At 48.3% G+C, this 21,338-nt stretch overlaps 1 protein-coding gene across 1 annotated transcript in view; it reads left to right on the top strand.

The window, feature by feature from the left end:
* The window catches only part of LOC114779515 (phosphatidylinositol phosphatase PTPRQ-like), a 31,382-nt gene extending 17,243 nt beyond the window's left edge, over positions 1-14,139 (top strand). The window contains 28 exon segments of the mRNA XM_028967378.1: positions 1-59; positions 368-509; positions 1,423-1,734; positions 1,816-2,091; positions 2,167-2,318; positions 2,381-2,522; positions 4,313-4,582; positions 4,649-4,987; positions 5,256-5,374; positions 6,326-6,512; positions 6,597-6,838; positions 6,932-6,998; positions 7,069-7,227; positions 7,476-7,722; positions 7,818-7,891; positions 7,959-8,058; positions 8,188-8,316; positions 8,901-8,945; positions 10,062-10,088; positions 10,213-10,294; positions 10,370-10,460; positions 10,985-11,061; positions 11,136-11,270; positions 11,471-11,596; positions 11,677-11,825; positions 11,896-12,031; positions 13,374-13,497; positions 13,578-14,139. The exon segment at positions 1-59 is cut by the window's left edge and continues 87 nt beyond it. Of these exon segments, the coding sequence (XP_028823211.1) occupies positions 1-59; positions 368-509; positions 1,423-1,734; positions 1,816-2,091; positions 2,167-2,318; positions 2,381-2,522; positions 4,313-4,582; positions 4,649-4,987; positions 5,256-5,374; positions 6,326-6,512; positions 6,597-6,838; positions 6,932-6,998; positions 7,069-7,227; positions 7,476-7,722; positions 7,818-7,891; positions 7,959-8,058; positions 8,188-8,316; positions 8,901-8,945; positions 10,062-10,088; positions 10,213-10,294; positions 10,370-10,460; positions 10,985-11,061; positions 11,136-11,270; positions 11,471-11,596; positions 11,677-11,825; positions 11,896-12,031; positions 13,374-13,497; positions 13,578-13,615 (4,046 nt within the window). The 3' untranslated portion in view covers positions 13,616-14,139.
* The last annotated feature ends 7,199 nt before the right edge of the window (positions 14,140-21,338 follow it).

Here is a 21,338-nt window from a genome sequence, read left to right as displayed (position 1 = left end):
ATGGTCTTCTGCAGTTTTACACCATCTACTACAGTGACAACTACACAATAAACACACAGGTCGGTGATACACACACATACGCGCACACTACAAGACAAAATAACAGTAAGAGCCTCAGCTGGGGCAGTGGTGGCCTAGTGGTTAAGGAAGCGGCCCCGTAATCAGAAGGTTGCCGTCCCCACACACTGCTCCCCGGGCGCCTGTCATGCTGCCCACTGCTCACTCAGGGTGATGGTTAAATGCAGAGGACACATTTCACTGTGTGCACCGTGTGCTGTGCTGCTGTGTATCACAAGTGACAATCACTTCACTTTCACTTCACTTTCACTACACACCCACAGGGCATTTTGTCTCTTTTCTTGTTCAGAGGGTTCCAGCATCACTGCTGCAGTGGGACGTAGTGGGCTTGTCAGGGGGCGTGGCCTATAGTGTGTGGTTAACAGCAAGCACGTCCACAGGGGACGGTGGCATCCAGAGTCAGCCAGTCAACATCACCACACTTGAGGACGGTCAGTCAGAGATCAGCTGGTTCATGTTGACATTTGTACCTTTTTCCAACTTGTCTTTGTGTATTCTGGATTATATGGAATTGTTTTTGAATGATTTGTGTAAAACAGTAAATGTATTTTATATTATTACATGTGTTAATAATATAACTGTTATATTATAACTGTGGTGATAATATAACTCTACAGTGAATCCTGATTCAGAGGGGCTTCCAGGTTCAATTACCTTCCACTTTACTGAATTTATTTCTCTCCAGCAGCAGCACCGATATAACTATACATCTACATCTATAACTCTGTACATTTATACATCTATAACTCTGTACATTTATACATCTATATCTCTGTACATTTACACATCTGTGCTTCTGTACACCTGTGTATCTGTGCATCTATCTTTGATGTTTCCTTCCATTTTCAGGTGGCCTCAGACAACCGTGTCTTCTCTGTTTACCGTGTGGAAGTTTATGTGTTGGTGTGTGAGAGTGAATGTGGCCTGTGTGTGTTTTTTATCTTTATTTCTGATTTCAAGATTTGCCAATCATTTTTGCCCTGATTATTTTTCCAATGTGTGTTTCAGTATATCTGTATGTGTGAGTGTGAATGAGAGTGTGTGTGTATTTCATGTGTGTATTGTGTATATCTGTATGTGTGTGTGTGTTTCAGGTGTGCATTGTGTACATTTGTATACGTGAGTGTGAATGAGTGTGTGTGTATTTCATGTGTGTATTGTGTATATCTGTATGTGTGTGTGTTTGAGGTGTGTATCGTGGATATTTGTATATGTGAGTGTGAATGAGAGTGTGTGTTTCAGGTGTGCATTGTGTACATTTGTATATGTGAGTGTGAATGAGAGTGTGTCTATCTGTATGTGTGTAGGTGTGTGTTGTTTAGCATGTTGTGTACCCTCCTGCAGTGCCAAGTGGTCCAGTCCGAAACCTCACTGTCCAGATCTTCAGCTCCACAGTCTTCATAGTCAGCTGGGACCCGCCCCTCCAACCTAATGGGCGGGTTTTCTATGATCTCCGCCTCCAAGAGGCGGGATCAACTCACTGGTCAATGAATCGTACCTCCAACCTCACTGTAACCAAGACGACTACAGACACTGTTTACCTGTTCACCAAGCTGCACAAGTTCTTCCCCTACATCATCAGTGTAACCCCGGTAACCAAGGCTGGCCCCGCCCTCAACCACACCAGCACGCTGCACGTGAGGACGGACGATGACGGTGCGCGCTCACACACACGCACACACACGGCGCGCACACTGACTACACACAGACTCAAACTGCACCTGTATGTGTGTCCAGTCCCCAGCTCCGCCCCTCTTGCGGGCTCCAGACGGAATGTGTCCTCGTCCTCGGTGTGGGTGGAGTGGTTCCCTCCAGCCGAACCCAACGGCGTGGTGCTGGAGTACGGCGTGGTGCTGAGCGGAGGAGGCCTTTACAACTCCACCCAGACCCCCTACACACAACTCACCCTTACTGACCTCACACCCTACACACCCTACAACCTGTCCATCACCACGGCGACACGCAAAGGCACTGGCCCGGCCCTGCTGCTGATGCTCCACACTGACGAAGCAGGTGGGACACATTTTGTGACTTGTGACCTTGTGACACGGCGCGTCCCGGTGGTGTTGACATGTCTGCGCCGCGCAGGTCCGATGTCCCCGCCACGCTCGCTGCGCATCTTTAACCACACGTCCGACTCGCTGTGGCTTGACTGGGAGCCCAGCGTCCAGCCCAACGGCGCCGTGCAGCACTACGGCTTCAGGATCCTGGAGCTCAGCGCCCACACGCTCTCCTACCAGGTACGGCGCTGTGTGTGTTTTACTTGGAGGGATGTGTCGTGTGACCCTCCCCTTTTTCCCAGAATTCCTCTGGCCCAGCGACTCAGGCACAGCTGAGTGGCTTTAAGCCCAACAGTGTGTACGAGATCAGCGTGTGTAGCTACACCAGGGCTGGAAACGGAGACCAGTACAGTGTCCCAGTGATGTTCGCCACCAATGAGTCAGGTACACACACACACCCACACACACACACACACACACACACACACCCTGCCCATGATACACACACACGCACACACACACCCACACACACACACCCTGCCCATGATACACACACACACACACACACACACACCCATACACACACACACACCCAACACACACCCTGCCCATGATACACCCACACACACACACCACACACACACACACACACACCCTGCCCATGATACACACCACGCACACACACACCCTGCCCATGATACACAACACACAAAACACCCATACACACACACACCCACACACACACCCTGCCCATGATACACCCACACCACACACACACACACACCACACACACACCATTGCCCATGATACACACACGCACAACACACCCACACACACACACCCTCCCATGATACACACACACACACACACACACCCATACACACACACACACACACACCCTGCCCATGATACACCCACACCCACCACACACACACACACACACACCACACACCCTGCCCATGATACCCACACACGCACACACACACCACACACACACACACACACACCCTGCCCATGATACACACACAACACACACAACACCATACACACACACACCCACACACACACTGCCCATGATACACCCACACCACACACACACACACACACACACACCACACACACACAACACACACACACCCTGCCCATGATACACCACACGCACACACACACCACACCACACACACCCTGCCCACATGATACACACACACACACACACACACACCCATACACACACACACCCACACACACACCCTGCCATGATACACCCACACACACACCACACACACACACACACACACACACCCACACACGCACACACACACCCCACACACAAACACACACACACCCTGCCCATGATACACACACACGCACACACACCCACACACACCACACCCTGCCCATGATACACCCACACCCACACACACACACACACACACACACACCCTGCATGATACACACACACGCACACACACACCCACACACACACACTGCCCATGATACCACACACACACACACACACACACACACCCTGCCCATGATACACCCCACACCACACCACACAACACACACACACACACACACACACACACCTGCCATGATACACACACACACACAAACACACACCCATACACACACACACCCACACACACACCCTGCCCATGATACACAAACACACACATACACACAACACACCACACACACACCCTGCCAATGATACACACACACGCACACACACACCACCCAACACACACACCCCCCCCATGATACACACACACACACACCACACACCCATACACACACCCACCCACACACACACCCTGCCCATGATACACCCACACCCACACACACGCACACACACACACACAACACACCCTGCCCATGATACACACACAAGCCACACACACACCACACACACACACCCTGCCATGGATAACACACCACATCACACACACCATACCAACACACACCCACACACACCCTGCCCATGATACACCCACACCCACACACACAACACACACACACACACACCCTGCCCATGATACACACACGCACACACACACCCACACACACACACCCTGCCCATGATACACACACACACACACCCACACACACACCCTGCCCATGATACACCCACACCCACACACACACACACACACACACACACACACACACCCTGCCCATGATACACACAAGCCTCTTTCTGAGCCTGAGTGCTGTGTGTGTGGGGACCACAGTGTCCGACTCCGTGAGGAACCTCTCATGCTGGGGACAGAGCTGGGACTCTGTGACGCTGGCGTGGGAGCCTCCAGCCAGCCCGAACGGAGAGATCGTGCTCTACATGGTCCAGTCGGGGGACAGGGTGGAGGACGTGGACCCGATCTCCCAGACACACACACTCGGCGGCCTGGTCCCGGACGCGACCTACACGGTCACCGTGAGCCCGGTCAACTCGGCCGGAGTGGGAGAGGAGCGCAACTGCACAGCTCACACGCTTCCAGAGACAGGTACACACCGCGTGTGCGTCTGTGTGTGTGTTCCGTGTCAACATGTCCATCTGACCCTGTCCACAGTCCCCGGTCCTCCAGACGCCCTGCTGGTGTTGGCGGTGAAGCCCACCTCGGTGACGCTGCAGTGGAGGGTCCCGCTGCGGTTGCCGGGGCTGCTGAGGAGCTACCAGGTGGAGGTCCAGCGCCTCCAGCAGGGTTGTGAGGTGGAGCAGGAGACCCCGCCCGCCATCTCCTGTGTGGACGATCGGGGGACGCTGAGGGTCAACGTGACTGGAGCAGCAGAGACTGTGACGCTGCCGTCACTGCAGAAATACAGAGCGTACCGGTTCAGAGTGGCGGCACACACCAGCGCCGGGGCCGGGGAGTTCACAGCATGGGTGTACACACACACACTCACAGGAGGTAACACACACACACCCACACATCAGTTCACAACACACACACACCCACATTTACATTTACAGCATTCACCAGACGCCCTTATCCAGAGGGACTTACAATCAGTAGTTACAGGGACAGTCCCCTCCTGGAGACACTCAGGGTTAAGTGTCTTGCTCAGGGACACGATGGTAGTAAGTGGGGTTTGAACCTGGGTCTTCTGGTCCAAGGCAAGTGTGTTACCTGCTAAGCTACTAGCAACCCACCACTGCTCTCAATGTTCTCACAACAGACCCAGAAGCTCCACCCAACACCGTCACTGTGGTGCCATCTTCCTCTGGACTTCGGATCCAGTGGGAACCACCGACTGTAATAACAGGCCCCACACACTACATCATACACATCAACACGGTGAGACACACACACACACACACACACTCATACACATCAACACGGTGAGACACACACACACACACACACACACACCACTACATCATACACATCACACGGTGAGACACAACACACCACACACACACACTACATCATACACATCAACACGGTGAGACACACACAACACACAACACACTACATCATACACATCAACACGGTGAGACACCACACACACACACACACATCACTACATACATACACATCAACACGGTGAGACACACACACACACACACACACCACACTACATCATACACTCAACACGGTGAACACACACACACACACTACATCATACACATCAACACGGTGAGACACACACACACACACACACACACTACATCATACACATCAACACGGTGAGACACACACACACACACACACACACTACATCATACACATCAACACGGTGAGACACACACACACACACACACACTACATCATACACATCAACACGGTGAGACACACACACACACACACACACTACATCATACACATCACACGGTGAGACACCACACACCACACACCACACACACTACACATCATACACATCAACACGGTGAGACACCACACACACACACACACACTACATCATCACATCAACACGGTGAGACACCACACACACACACACACATCTACACATCAACCGGTGAGACACACACACACACACACACACACACACCACACTACATCATACACATCAACACGGTGAGACACACACACACACACACACACACACACACTACATCATACACATCAACACGGTGAGACACACACACACACACACACACACTACATCATACACATCAACACGGTGAGACACACACACACACACACACTACATCATACACATCAACACGGTCAGCATTACACACACACACTCTTCCACACATAACCACAGTTGGTGTCGTTGTGCAGACGGACGGCTCCGGTTACAGTCGGGTGGTGGTGCGGTGGGCGGAGGAAGTCCGGACGGTGGTTGTGGGAAACCTGAGCGCCTTCACCATGTACTCCGTTACCGTGACAGCATTCACAGGAGACAAGGAGAGCGCACTGAGAGATGGCAAAACCTCTGAAGCTGTACTGATACGCACCCTGGAGGAGGGTACAATCACACACCTGCATGCAAAACACACACACACACACACACACACACACCATGCGTGACTCCTGTAACTTTACTTTTCAGAGCCGAAGGACCCTCCTAAGAATCTGACGCTGACTATGCTGCCAGAGGAGGTGACCAGGGTTCTGGTGACGTTCTCTCCTCCAGAGGAACCCAACGGGAACATTAGTGCTTATTATGTGTCAGTGTTCCGCAATGGACAGCTGCAGTTCAGCATCAGTCAGCTCGAGATCATCACACACCCCAACAAGAGCCTGAGTGCCGTCATTGGGGGCCTGAAGGGGGGATTTAACTACAGTATAAAGGTGAAGACGGCATGAAGCGCCACAACTGCAGCAGGAAATGTGGAAAGGAAATGTCAAAAGATGTTTCATACGTCCCTCTTATGCATGCTGCAGATTGCAGCGGTGAATGGAGCCGGTTTTGGACCCAGTTCAGAAGTGCAGCTTACCACAGGAATAAAAGGTATGGACACACACATACACACACACACACATGCAGTTCAGGGGTCTGAGCCTGGGTTGCTTGGTTTCAGCCCCTCGGAAACCCACACACAGACCCCAGCCAGTTCTGGATCGAAGAGGCTCCATCGTGGCCACTTCCAGGAGCATCACGATCCACATGCCTGTGTGTTTCTTTAATGATGATAACGGGCCCATCCAGACCATACAGGTCATCGTTTCAGAGCCTGCAGGTACCTCCTCACAACCCTCACACAATCCTTACACAACCCCAGCACAATCCTCATTCAATGGGCAAGTAACACTCACATTACCTCCACACAACCTGTAAAAAACCTTCACACAACGCTTTCAAAATGCTCCACTGTTATAGCGCCCCCTGCAGACTAATCATGCTGCTGTCATTATAGCATTTTAGAAGCACCTGCAGGGTTACTATGATGGAACTATGTATATGTGTGTGTGTGTGTGTGTGTTTTAGTAATGCACTACAGTAACCTGAGCTCCTGGAGGAGTGTGTTTCAGCAGCAGCCAGCGCCATATCTGACAGATGTCGGATTTGCCAAACCTTCATGTGTTGAGCATGAGGCGGGGCAAGCATTAACCCCGCCCACACGCACACGCCTGTCCGACCTCAACACGTACGTCATTGGAACCGAGGATGGCTGCCTGAGTGACAAGGCTGAGCCACTCTGCAACGGACCCCTCAAACCCAAAACACACTACGTGTAAGTCTATCACACACACACAAACACACACGCGTACACACGCACACACACGGCCTCGTTTGAAGTTGTACACCTGACGGCTTTTCTATTCTCAGCTTTAAATTTCGCGCTACCAACATCCTGGGCCAGTTCACCGACTCGGAATATTCTGAACGAGTGCGGACTGCAGGTACCGCCCACCGCGGAACAGAATAGAATCAAACTGAACCGGATAGAAATATTTCTCTGTCTTGCAGATGACCAGGTGTTGACTCGTGATGAACAGATCATCCTGGGGGTGCTTCTGTCCTTCTTTCTGGCTCTGCTGCTCTTTGTGATCATCTACATGTCTGTACGGTGCGTCTGTTGTCATGGTGATACGAGTAGAATTGCTCTGTTGTCATGGTGATTTGTTGAGGTGTGTTCGTGCTTTCGTTTGAGGAGCTCCGCCCCCTGAAGAGTGTCATTCTCCTTGTCCAATCACAGGATGAGACAGCGGCAGAAGGAGGGTGGGACCTACTCGCCTCGGGAGGCAGAGATCATTGACACCAAGTTTAAACTGGACCAGCTGGTCGCCGTGGCCGACCTGGAGCTGAAAGAGGAGAAAATCAGTCGGTGAGAATGACCTTTCACCTCAACCTTTCCACCTGACCTTCACGAAAGCAAACGGCATGATTATTTTCTACGACCTTCATCACCAACCAAAAGTTTACGTTGGTGGCCATGAAAGTTCAGTCATTTTGTTTCTTTTCTGGGGTCGAATGAATCGTTTCTCAGTAATGATTTTTGGATTTGACAAGGTCGGTTATCATGGTGTAGCTCCTCTGTGTAGAATTAAAATCAGACCAGTGTTAAGTCCAGGTGAACTATTTTTACACAACTCTACATTAGTTATTGTTTAATGTCTGAAAGAAGATCAAATCCACCACCTTCAGTTGAACGAAACTTTATTAGGATGCTGAGGAACCTCCCAGGATCCACCAAGCCTCTCATGAAGTAGAACGTACTGGGATCAGAGAAGGTCCTTTAAAATCATCACATATTACTACATGACTGACTTTTGGTCTTTCAGGATGTTGAAGAGAAATAGTAAGCCAGTGGTGCATTGTGGGTACTAGATCTGTTCTCATGATGCATTGTGGTTATCAGCTCTGAAACGGTAATACAATGTGGTTAATATTATTTATCTGTGTCCTCAGGTATTCCTCATTTTTCTTTAGACGGAAGGAAATATTTGTCATTCAGTGAGTCGTGTGTGTCTGTGTTCATTGTGTGTGTGTGGGTTGACCGTGTGTTCTGTTGTGTTGTTCGTGTTGATTGTGTGAGTTATGTGTGTGTGAGTTATGTGTGTTGATTGTTGTGAGTTGTGTGTGTTTTGTGTTGATTGTGAGTTATGTGTGTTGATTGTGTGAGTTGTGTGTGTTGATTGTGAGTTATGTGTGTGTGAGTTGTGTGTGTTGATTGTGTAGTGTATACTGTAGTTCAGGATTTCTCAGTTTACCGGCTTGACTGACCCCTCACTTCTGCCGGTCAACTGATGAAATTCTGTTGGTTTCTGGTTCCTCCCTGACTGGAATTAGAAACTGGATAAACTGGATTATAAACTGGTTTGAATAACTGGATTATAAACTGGTTTGATAAACTGGATTTATAAACTGGTTTGATGAACTGGATTATAAACTGGTTTGAATAACTGGATTATAAACTGGTTTGATAAACTGGATTTATAAACTGGTTTTAATAACTGGATTATAAACTGGTTTGAATTACTGGATTTATAAACTGGTTTGAATAACTGGATTATAAACTGGTTTGAATTACTGGATTTATAAACTGGTTTGATGAACTGGATTATAAACTGGTTTGAATAACTGGATTATAAACTGGTTTGATAAACTGGATTTATAAACTGGTTTGAATAACTGGATTATAAACTGGTTTGAATTACTGGATTTATAAACTGGTTTGATGAACTGGATTATAAACTGGTTTGAATAACTGGATTATAAACTGGTTTGATAAACTGGATTTATAAACTGGTTTGAATTACTGGATTATAAACTGGTTTGATAAACTGGATTTATAAACTGGTTTGAATAACTGGATTATAAACTGGTTTGATAAACTGGATTTATAAACTGGTTTGAATAACTGGATTATAAACCGGTTTGATAAACTGGATTTATAAACTGGTTTGAATTACTGGATTATAAACTGGTTTGAATTACTGGATTATAAACTGGTTTGAATTACTGGATTATAAACTGGTTTGAATTACTGGATTATAAACTGGTTTGATAAACTGGATTATAAACTGGTTTGATTAACTGATTGTCCTGTTTTATTTGTTTATTTTTCAGACTCCTCAGTTACAGAAAACCTCTGAAGTACGTGTGTATCTGCAGTGTTCTATATTTATACTGCTTCCTTTCTGTTGGTTGGTAGATTTAGTGGTTTGTGTATGTGTGGTGTGTGTGTGTGTGTGTGCGCCTGCTCTGGTTTTGTCCTCAGACCTGTGAACAAGAAGTCGTTTCTGCAGCATGTGGAGGACCTCTGCGCCAACGACAACGCCCGCTTCCAGGAGGAGTTCTCCGTGAGTCCCTCTGTCCTGACACCTGATTGGCTGCTCGCCTGCCGTTGGGTGACCTGCTGTTCTCTCATTGGTTAGGAGCTGCCCAAGTTGCTGCAGGATCTGGCAACATCAGATGCTGACCTGCCCTGGAACCGGTCAAAGAATCGTTTCACCAACATCAAGCCCTGTACGACCCCCCCCCCCCCACACACACACACACACACACACACACAAACACACACGCACATACTCACACACACACTACACACACACACTCACACACACACTTACACACTCACACACACACACTCAAACACACACGCACATACTCACACACACACTACACACACACACACTCACACACACACTTACACACTCACACACACACACACAAACACACACGCACATACTCACACACACACTACACACACACTTACACCACACACACTCACACACACACTTACACACTCACACACACACACTCAAACACACACGCACATACTCACACACACACTACACACACACTTACACACACACACTCACACACACACACACACTTACACACACACTCAACACACACACTTACACACACACTCACACACACACACACACACACACACACTCAAACACACACACATACACACTCAAACACACACACACACACACGCTGCAGGTGCACGTTGACTTGATTTGACGTCTCCGACCCAACAGACAACAACAACAGAGTGAAGCTGCTGTCTGAGCCGGGGATGCCAGGATCCGACTACATCAACGCCAGCTTCGTCTCGGTCTGTCTGTGTGTGTGTGCTCACTCTCAGCATATTTGTGTGTGTGTGTGTGTTAATTGAATTTCTCTCTGCAGGGCTATTTGTGTCCTAATGAGTTCATCGCCACTCAGGGTCCCCTTCCTGGAACCGTGGCCGACTTCTGGCGGATGATCTGGGAGACCAGAACTAAAACCGTTGCCATGCTCACGCAGTGTTTCGAGAAGGGCCGGGTGTGTGTGTGTGTGTGTGTGAATTTTGTTTTTTTGGAAATGAAGGACAGTGTTAAATAAGAGTGTGTGTGAGACGCAGTTTATTATAATGTCTGGTCATTTGTAGTAACACATTATGAATTAGTTATTGATCAGGACATATCAGGTGTGTGTTTAGTACATTTAACTTCACTTTTCATGTGTGCTACATTATACAACAGATCCGCTGTCATCAGTACTGGCCTGAGGACAATAAGCCAGTGACAGTGTTTGGGGACATTGTCATTACCAAACTTACCGAGGACGTTTACCCTGACTGGACTGTTCGAGCACTGAGAGTAGAGCGGGTAACAGACACACACACTCACACACACACACACACACATCTGTATATCGTCACAGTAATGGACATTTTTATCACACACAGCATGGAGACTACATGGTGGTGCATCATTTTAACTACACCTCCTGGCCGGAACACGGCGTTCCAGAGTCCAGCACCACCCTCATCCAGTTCGTCAAATCCATCCGCTCCAGCCGCGGACACGACAACACCACCATCGTTGTGCACTGCAGGTGGGCATCAGCAGTGCGTGTGTGTTGTGTGCATTGTGTGTATTTATGTGTCTGTGTGTGTGATCTGCAGTGCCGGTGTGGGCAGGACAGGCGTCTTCATCGCTCTAGATCACCTGATCCAGCACGTGAGGGATCACGACTTTGTGGACATTTATGGTCTGGTGGCGGAGCTGCGCAGTGAGAGGATGTGCATGGTGCAGAACTTGGTGAGGAATCATTTCAGACCTTGATCTTTCATCTGTTCATTTGTGCGCTGCTTAAACAACACAGTGTAACTCAAGTCAATCACACGTCTGTCAAATCAAACTGTCCACTTAGGACGCAACACTGACCGACAATCCCACATGCTGCTGTGCAAATGGAATAGACACCAGGTGGAAATTATAGGCAGTTAGTAAGACGTCCCCAATAAAGGTCCTGCAGGTGGTGACCACAGACCACTTCTGAGTTCCTCTGCTTCTTGGCTGATGTTCTGGTCACTTTTGAATGCTGGCGGTGCTTTCACTCTAGTGGTACGAGCTGTGTCTGTCAGCGTAGTGTCCAGAGCTGGAATCTGGAGATGTTCTGCTGCCTGGAACAGTTCCTGCAAGACGAAGGCATTGATGCTGTGGACTGACCCACACGTTCCCCAGACCTGAATCCAACTGAGCGCATCTGGGACATCATGTCTCGCTCCATCAGCCATATTGCACCACAGACTGTCCAGAAGTTGGTGGATGCTTTAGTCCAGGTCTGAGATTGTGGTTCTCTGGGATCTCTCATCACCTCATCACTGGAGGCCACACTACTGAGCCTCATTTTGACTTGTTTTAAGGACTTTACAGCAGAGTTGGATCCGTCTTTTTCCACTTTAAGTCCAAATCCAGACCTCCATGGGTTGATACATTTGATTTCTATCAATAATTTTGAGTGATTTTTGTTGTCAGCACATTCAACTATGTAAAGAACAAATTATTTTTATTAATAATGGGGTAGTGGGGGACTGCCCCCCACTGATGGATCAGTGGTGGCCTAGCGGTTAAGGAAGCGGCCCCGTAATCAGAAGGTTGCCGGTTCGAATCCCGAGCCGCCAAGGTACCCCTGAGGTCCCCTTGATGAAGGTCCCCACACGCTGCTCCCCGGGCGCCTGTCATGGTGCCCACTGTCACCAAGGGTGACGGTTAAATCCAGAGGACATGTTTCACCGTGTGCTGTGCTGCAGTGTCTCACCATGACAATCACGTCACTTTCACTTAATAATTCATTCCTTCAGATCTAGATCTGTTCCCTTTATTTCTTGAGCAGTGGCGGCCTAGCGGTTAAGGAAGCGGCCCCGTAATCAGAAGGTTGTCGGTTCGAATCCCGATCCGCCAAGGTGCCACTGAGGTGCCACTGAGCAAAGCACCGTCCCCACACACTGCTCCCCTGGGCGCCTGTCATGGTGCCCACTGCTCACTCAGGGTGATGGTTAAATGCAGAGGGCAAATTTCACTGTGTGCACCGTGTGCTGTGCTGCTGTGTATCACGTGTGACAATCACTTCACTTTTTTATTTGTGTGTGTGTTTCAGGCTCAGTACATGTTCCTGTATCAGAGTGCTCTGGATCTGTTGACCTGTAAGGGGAACAGTCAGTCCATCTGGTTTGTTAACTACTCCACTCTTGAGAAGATGGATTCATTGGAGGCGATGGAAGGTGAAATACACACACACATAGAGACACACAATTACAGCTGGTATGTTTCTGTCTAAACCTTCTCACCTTCTGTGCTGCAGGTGATGTTGAGCTGGAGTGGGAGGAGACAACTATGTGAAGCCTGTTGCTGAGACCCAGAGGTGGAGTCTCCTGAATATTCTGCGGCCAAAAATACAAAACCCACACTCAGCACACTCAGTGATGACCTTTCACCTTTCATTTCTCTCCCTGTGTCTGTTGTGTAGTTGTAAACTGCTAAGCCAAAGGTGTGTTAAAGGCGTGGCTCGGTGTGTCTCTGTGTCCACATCACTAAAATGATCTTTTTGTCCAGGTATGCACCATTTTTTATTATTGGATGTAAATATGATGTTGTGTCTTCTGAGGGGTCAGTTGAGCTGAAGCTTCATCCAGAACTTCCTCATTACACAACGTCCGGAGAGAGAAGCAGTGATGAACATTCAGGTCACCTGGTGATACAGTGTCATTACATCAACTGTTTTCTATTTAAAGTACAAGGACGTGTTGTCTTCTAAAAACAAGATGTCATTCGTTCTCTTTTCTTACGATGATGACCAGCATCTTCAGTTCAGAGAAGTAAAATGTGAAGAACTTCTGAATTAAAATAAACATTTATTTGGTTTCTGCTTCAGTACCTTTTTCCAGTCTGTAAGAGGGTGACAAGTGGATGTGAAGGGCGTGTCGAGTCCTTTCCGGATTCACCGTGTTTGGTAAATGTCTGTTATGGAGGGAAGAGAGACTCCAATGATCTTCTCAGCTGTCCTCACTATCCGCTGTAGAGTCTTGTGGTCCGATGCGGTGCAGCTCCCAAACCAGACAGTGATGCAGCTGGTCCGAATGCTCTCAATGGTCCCTCTACAGAAGGTGGTGAGGATGGGTGGTGGAATTCAGCATGAACTCACTTTCCAGCTGCTTGGTCCTGGTCTGTAGGAATTTCAAATACCAGCTCAATACATGGCGCCACTTACATAAACTCACACAATAAGGACAAGGGACAGCGTTTCATGCTGGTGAACCTGCATGTGAAGTTCTGAACTTCTGATTCAAAGTTCTCATTGCTCTCATAGCAAATGTCCTAATCCTTTCACCTTCACTTCACTAAATGACAGGGCTGAGAAGGTTATCCTATTTAAAATTTATGAAATTACTGTAACTAATTACATTTGATTACTTTTTGATCACTTGTCTGAATAATTTTTTATTATTGGATGTAAATATGATGCTGTGTCTTCTGAGGGGTCAGTTGAGTTCTTGTCTGAATTATGAATGTTAACCATTTAGATATGGTGGACCTTGTCTGTAACAGTACTAAACATTGACTACTGCCCACTCTCTTCAGTACATTCATTAACATCTGTAGCTGTATGTTAATTCTCCAATTTTAACAAACAGCAAGCAGCAAACCTCACAACATTTCTTCTCATGGTTTAACATCTCAAAATTCCACCTGTTGTGTCAGTTAAGAGGTTCTAAATTTCTAGCTGCTCTCCTCCAAAGCTTCACTCTTGACCCTGTTGAACCTGCAGGTGACCAGCAGAGGTCAGCATCATCCCGGTGTTAGAGCTCACGTCCACCTCACCTGATGCTCGCAGAAGATTGTAAATCTGTATTGATTCTCTTGTAGACCTTCTTTAAGGAACTGAAGCTGTCCTTGTTTTTGTTGCTTTCTGCTCTTTGCATGTCAGCTGGTGCTGCTGTACGTAGTTCAGGGTGTATAAAGCACAGATGTGACCCCAGTGATGTGGACCAGATCTAAAGCAGCTTTTAACTACCCTCCAAAAATGTTCGCAGAGGCTGTTAGTCACTTTTATGGGATTCCTGGACGAAACCATCCAGATGTGTGCATGGCGTGGTGTCAACCTGCTTCACCAGCCTTCAAACATCCTTATGTGGAGTCAGTGTGGAGAATGGCATGGGTGTGTAGGAACCACAGACTTGCTGCTACCATATAATGCTGTGCTGCTACGGAGAAGAGATGGGCATGTGTAATGGAATGGTTCATTGGAAGATGTTCTCCTGAGGAATCCACTATTCTTATCTCTGTGGAGTGTTTCATCCATGATGTCACTGTCCATGATGAGAGAGTGATGAGGCTCAGCTTCCTTGTTATCACTGCGTTCCATCACTCCACACAATCTCTGCTGGATCTCAGGTGAGGACACAATGCCAGCGCTGTGCCAGGTGCAGATGATCTGTACCCGCAGATAAGTGATGAGGAGCCCAGACTGGAGGCTAGCAGATGGGTGCTGGGTGATGGAGTTGCATCTGCTCCAGGCCAGACCACTTCACTTCTCAGCAATCAGCACAATCTGAGGGGGATTTTCAATATATAACTGTGGTGATGCTCTAATGGTCCAGTAGAAGCTGTTGTAAATTCATTGTGGGGGCAGTGCAGGTCAGAGTCAACCACTGCTTCAGAGAAGAAAAATGGAAATCTGAACAACTCCATAGAAGAGGAGAACATGGTGGACCCACACTTATCCAACATCACGCTTACCAAACACAAAAATGCAGAAATACCAAGAAAAAAATCCTTCAGTGACAAAACCTGCTAACAGGGACAGTCCCCAATTAAAACCGGACCTTGAAGTGGACAATGACAACCTGAGACATGAAATTAATAACGTGGGACAAGAAACCAACAGCAAACAGGCCAATATCACTGAGGAGAGCTGGCGAAGTGAAGTCCCACATGGAACAGGTAGAGGGATGGGAAAGGAACCACCCTAGAGGCCACCTACAATCTTCTCAGCTGCAGAGGGAGAGGATGGAATCCAGCAGACTCATCGATCCCTGGAGCAGACACCTCGTCCTGGAGCACACTGAGACCGATTATTATCAACTTTCAGGAATTAACACGGTCGGAAGTAAGAGATTTTGGTTGGACTCCAGGACTCTTGGTTTTGCGTCTGAGGCCGTGAAGACACGGCCGGAATATAACAGGATGAAGAGAGAAACCTGAACACGTGGATCTATTGGAGAGATAAAGGAACATCCGCTTGTCACGGAGTGATGCAGAAGTAGGCGGCCTCATCTGCCTGATGCTGCTGGGCGTAACATCAACCCTCTAACTGAAATGTTGATGGGATTTACCATTATTGTGATATGGTTTTTGAGTTGGTGTAGGAGTTTTTACTATTTTTGTAGCATATGCTGGGGTGGTAGTAGCCTAGTGGGTCGCACTCTAGCAAGGGTGATGGTTAAATACAGAGGACACGTGTCACCGTGTCACCGTGTCACCGTGTGCTGAGCTGCTGTGTCTCACAATGACAATCATGTCACTTTCACTGAATATTGGTCGTACTGACAATATTGAGACTTCGAATGTTAAACCGACCTCCATGGACTGTCCTACTTGGCCCTCTGCTGAGTCCATGTCATCCAGTGCTGGCCAGAGGAGAACGGGTTCCCCTGTCGGTTCCTCTCAAGCTTTTCTTCCTGTTCTATTTGTTAGGTGCTTTCTGTTAATGTTCATTGTAAAAAGTGGCATATACATAAAGGTTGATGGATTTATTGATATATGCATATACATCATTTGTTACGCATATTTTGAGCAACAGAAAATTAACCACATTGAATGTTAATGTTACAAGAGCCCAATAATCTTCAGATTTCTGAAGATGAAGATCGAGAACTGGTCCAGCACTGAGTTGATCTTATGGGGTTATGATCGTGGCAGAGCCCCCTTTCATTCTAACTGGTGTCAGTATTATAGATGCAAGTGTGTGTATGTTCTTTTTTCTTTTTGTATTATTTTTCTTCCAGTTCTGTAAAAGTAAAAGTGAAATGAAATAAATAAAGATAAAAAAAAAGAGAAGAATACAGAGGAAGACAAACCAGCCAGATCGATGGGGGGTTCCATTCAGCAGCGGTGTTTTTATAAAATGTTGGTTGGTGCCAGAATCTGCAGATTTGACAGGAATGCTTTCAAGATCTTAACAGTTCCTGTGTGTATTGAACAAGCTGTTATCAGCCAGATCACAGTCACAGCTTCGCTCGGACAACCACTTCCAGTTGTGGCACGTCTGCAGCAGGAGCTGCTCCACAAGCTCCACACAGAACATCAGACACTAGAACCAGTCTGGAAACTGGGATGCTGGGTGATCTGACGATGTGGAGTGGCCTGTTGGTGACAGGCTGGTGACAGAAACATTCAAGCTGGTCCAAGCTCCAGGCCTGGACTTTCATATCCCTGATATGAAACCAGACATTTTATATCGGTCGTGTTGTTCCTATAATTCTGTTTCTGACGTCTCTTTACGAAATTCCACTTTGGTGCAGAATTACAGCCAATTTGATCCAGACCCACAATGAGATTTCAGGACTGTAGCTTTAAATGTTAATGAGGAGGAGAGAGGCGGGACGAGGAGCAGTGTGGCCTATTATTTTATTCAAATCACATTTTCATGTCAGGGGACTTTAAACATTGGGAGCGTAGTGGGATGTAACAAGCTGACTAGGTGCTGGTTGGAGAAACATCAGTAGACCAGGCTGGTGGACCTGTATGGGGAAGATCCAGAATCTTCCTTCACCTGCCCTGATGGGCTATAAAAAATCTCCTGCAATGATAAGAAGAAATAATGAATGCTAGGTGTACCTCTCTGTTGCATCATGGATAATTTCATTCGAGTGGGTGGAGGAGTCAGCAGCAGCTCTTCATTCAGTCCAACTCCATCTCACACCATCTCTTCCAGCATGGTGGCTGTGTCTGGTCATCAACACAGGAGAAATCTGCAGTGCTGCAAACACACACACACACACACACACACACACACACACACATTACACAGTAGTGAGAACAATCAGTAGAGTCAGACAGCGAGAGAAACTTGTCCTTCACAAAATCTGGACCGGCCCCGCCCATCTGCCTGCCCCGCCCACCACAAGTCTTTCCCATGAAACTGACACATGTTCTCCCACACGTTGAGATGATGGCAGCTGACTGTTTACTGTTAGTCCGCAGCAGGAACTGCAGCTCTTAAGAGAACAATGGATCATGGGAACGGGAGCAGGACGGGAGCAGAACCTTACATAATGTCCCACTGCTGTGTTAAGTATGCGTGTGTGTGTGTGTGTGTGTGTACATGCTGCATCTTCCTCTCCACTCGTCTGCCTCAGCCTGACGCCGGATGGCCGATCCCACTGGCGCCAGCGTCTCAGTGTCCCTGCTGCAATCAGGAGTGGAGGGGGCGGGGCCTATTGCCCAGCAGCTCTTCCTTTTCCTCTGTTTTCCTCATTTCCTTCCTCACTTTCTTGGACAAACACACACAGACTGCTGGAAGACGATGTGGCCTGAAGATGGGCTCCAGACCCCTGAGGAAAGAGCTCCTCCGTCATGTTTATATAATGCACATACTGGAAGTGCATCTTAATTTTCAGATTTTAATCATATTTTTGTTCATTGATGATCATGGCTGATAACTCGCCCTGTGCCCATCTCTTATCTGGAAGGTCAGGAGCTCATGAACCTCGACTCCTGTCTGGCCACACTGGTGCCTGCTCCTGCCCAGATGTCCTCTGTCTCCTGGTGCCACACTGCGCTGGTCATTGTGTAGGTGGTGACCTCACCAGGCGGCCAGACATGCAGGCACTTCCGCCCGGATACCAGATCAAGTAAATCAGAGTAAAACGCTGATGGACGCAGGGAGGGCCGCAGGGGGCAGAAGAAGGACCAGTCTGGAGCCACCGGACAGACGGCGCGTCACACACACGCAGCTGGGGGGCGTGGACACACACAGAACAGGGACGGAGAGCAGGTTTCTCCATGGTGGACACACACACAGAACAGGGACGGAGAGCAGGTTTCTCCATGGTGGACACACAGAACCGGGACAGAGAGCAGGTTTCTCCATGGTGGACACACAGAACCGGGACAGAGCAGGTTTCTCCATGGTGGACACACAGAACAGGGACGGAGAGCAGGTTTCTCCATGGTGGACACACAGAACAGGGACGGAGAGCAGGTTTCTCCATGGTGGACACACACACAGAACAGGGACGGAGAGCAGGTTTCTCCACGGTGGACACACACACAGAACAGGGACGGAGAGCAGGTTTCTCCATGGTGGACACACACAGAACAGGGACGGAGAGCAGGTTTCTCCATGGTGGACACACACACAGAACAGGGACGGAGAGCAGGTTTCTCCATGGTGGACACACAGAACAGGGACGGAGAGCAGGTTTCTCCATGGTGGACACACAGAACCGGGACGGAGAGCAGGTTTCTCCATGGTGGACACACACACAACAGGGACGGAGAGCAGGTTTCTCCACAGTGGACACACCAGAACAGGGACGGAGAGCAGGTTTCTCCATGGTGGAACACACAGAACAGGGACGGAGAGCAGGTTTCTCCATGGTGGACACAACCGGGACAGAGAGCTAGGTTTCTCCATGGTGGACACACAGAACCGGGACAGAGAGCAGGTTTCTCCATGGTGGACACACACACAGAACAGGGACGGAGAGCAGGTTTCTCCACGGTCCCCTCAGCTTTCAGCATTTCCAGTGTGTGTGTCTCTGTGTGTGAGTGTTTGTGTGTGCGTGCGTGTGTATTCTGGCCATCTAAACACTACATAGTGAAATGAGACAAGACACCAAAAACAACACAAAAGGCAAAGTTGATGAGGAATTAGAGGAGGTAAAACTGTACATTTCAGTGCTGATTGATGGATGAGTCGTCAGTTACGTTGAGAATGTGAATAAATGACCGGAATTTAGAAGTTGGACAGTTTGTGTGTGTGTGTGTGTGTGTGTGTGTGTGTGAGGGGGGGGGTGGGGGGTGGGGGGGTAGGACCTATGTGTGAATGTTTCCACTGTGGTGTGGACTCTGGGTCACTGTGAGCCGTGAACATCGGTCAGATGCCAGCAGAAGGTGGTAACAGAAGCAGCCATCATGTGTTTTGGCTGCAGATCTTTCTGAAGGTGGAGGAGCTTCATCATCGTCTTCAGCCAGGCTGCTTCTCCTCTCATCCCAAGTTCAAGTTCAGCTTCATTGTCATTTCAGATACATACATGTTATAAAGTACATAGTGAAACGATCCAGAACCTCGTTCTACATGTAACATCTAAGCAACGTTACGTACTGACATAACGTACAAACGGTCAGTAAAGTGCAGACAGACAAGAAGGGAGGCAGAGCTAAACCATCAATCCTGAAGGTGCCCAGGGTCAGGATTGGAGACGAGAAGATGCCGATGAACACGGAAATGTCCGTGATACGAATCAATTTAAAACCGCAATGCCCACTAGCGTGTGGCGTTCACACAGGGTTTAAAATGAGAGCAGGATCGGGATTACTTCTAACTCGAGCAGAAAAGCTGAGCTGAGCTGAGTTGGTTCAAGGAGCGAACTCAGCGCTGATTAAGAACACTGGGAATCATCTGTCACCATCTGACCCCAGACAGGCCAGGAGAGATGTTCAAATAGCCCCATTGACCGAGTGTACCCAGAGTTCACCTCCCTGACCTGCAGAGACACGCACACACACACACACACACACACACACACACACACATACACACAACACACACACGATCAGTCTTGGGCTTTGTTCGCTCTGGACTGACTGTCTCCAGCCGAGCCTGAATGAATCAAATTGCCTTCAATTAAAGATTTAACTCTTCTCTCCTGTCTCCCACCGTCTCGGCCTCTCTCCACAGTGTCTGTTAATAACACACACTCAGCTAATAGAAAGTGGGGAGGATACACTCATAATGTGTGTGAAATTTCCTTGTTGCTGGATGTGTGTGTGCAGCACTGTGTGACTGCAGGAGGAAATTGTATAATAAACTATTTACAGGTACATCATCAGCATATAG

This window comes from Denticeps clupeoides, unplaced genomic scaffold (assembly GCF_900700375.1).
Source record: "Denticeps clupeoides unplaced genomic scaffold, fDenClu1.1, whole genome shotgun sequence".
NCBI lineage: Eukaryota > Metazoa > Chordata > Actinopteri > Clupeiformes > Denticipitidae > Denticeps > Denticeps clupeoides.
Note: the sequence above shows the minus strand (reverse complement) of the source record. Positions and strands in the feature narration are given on the sequence as shown.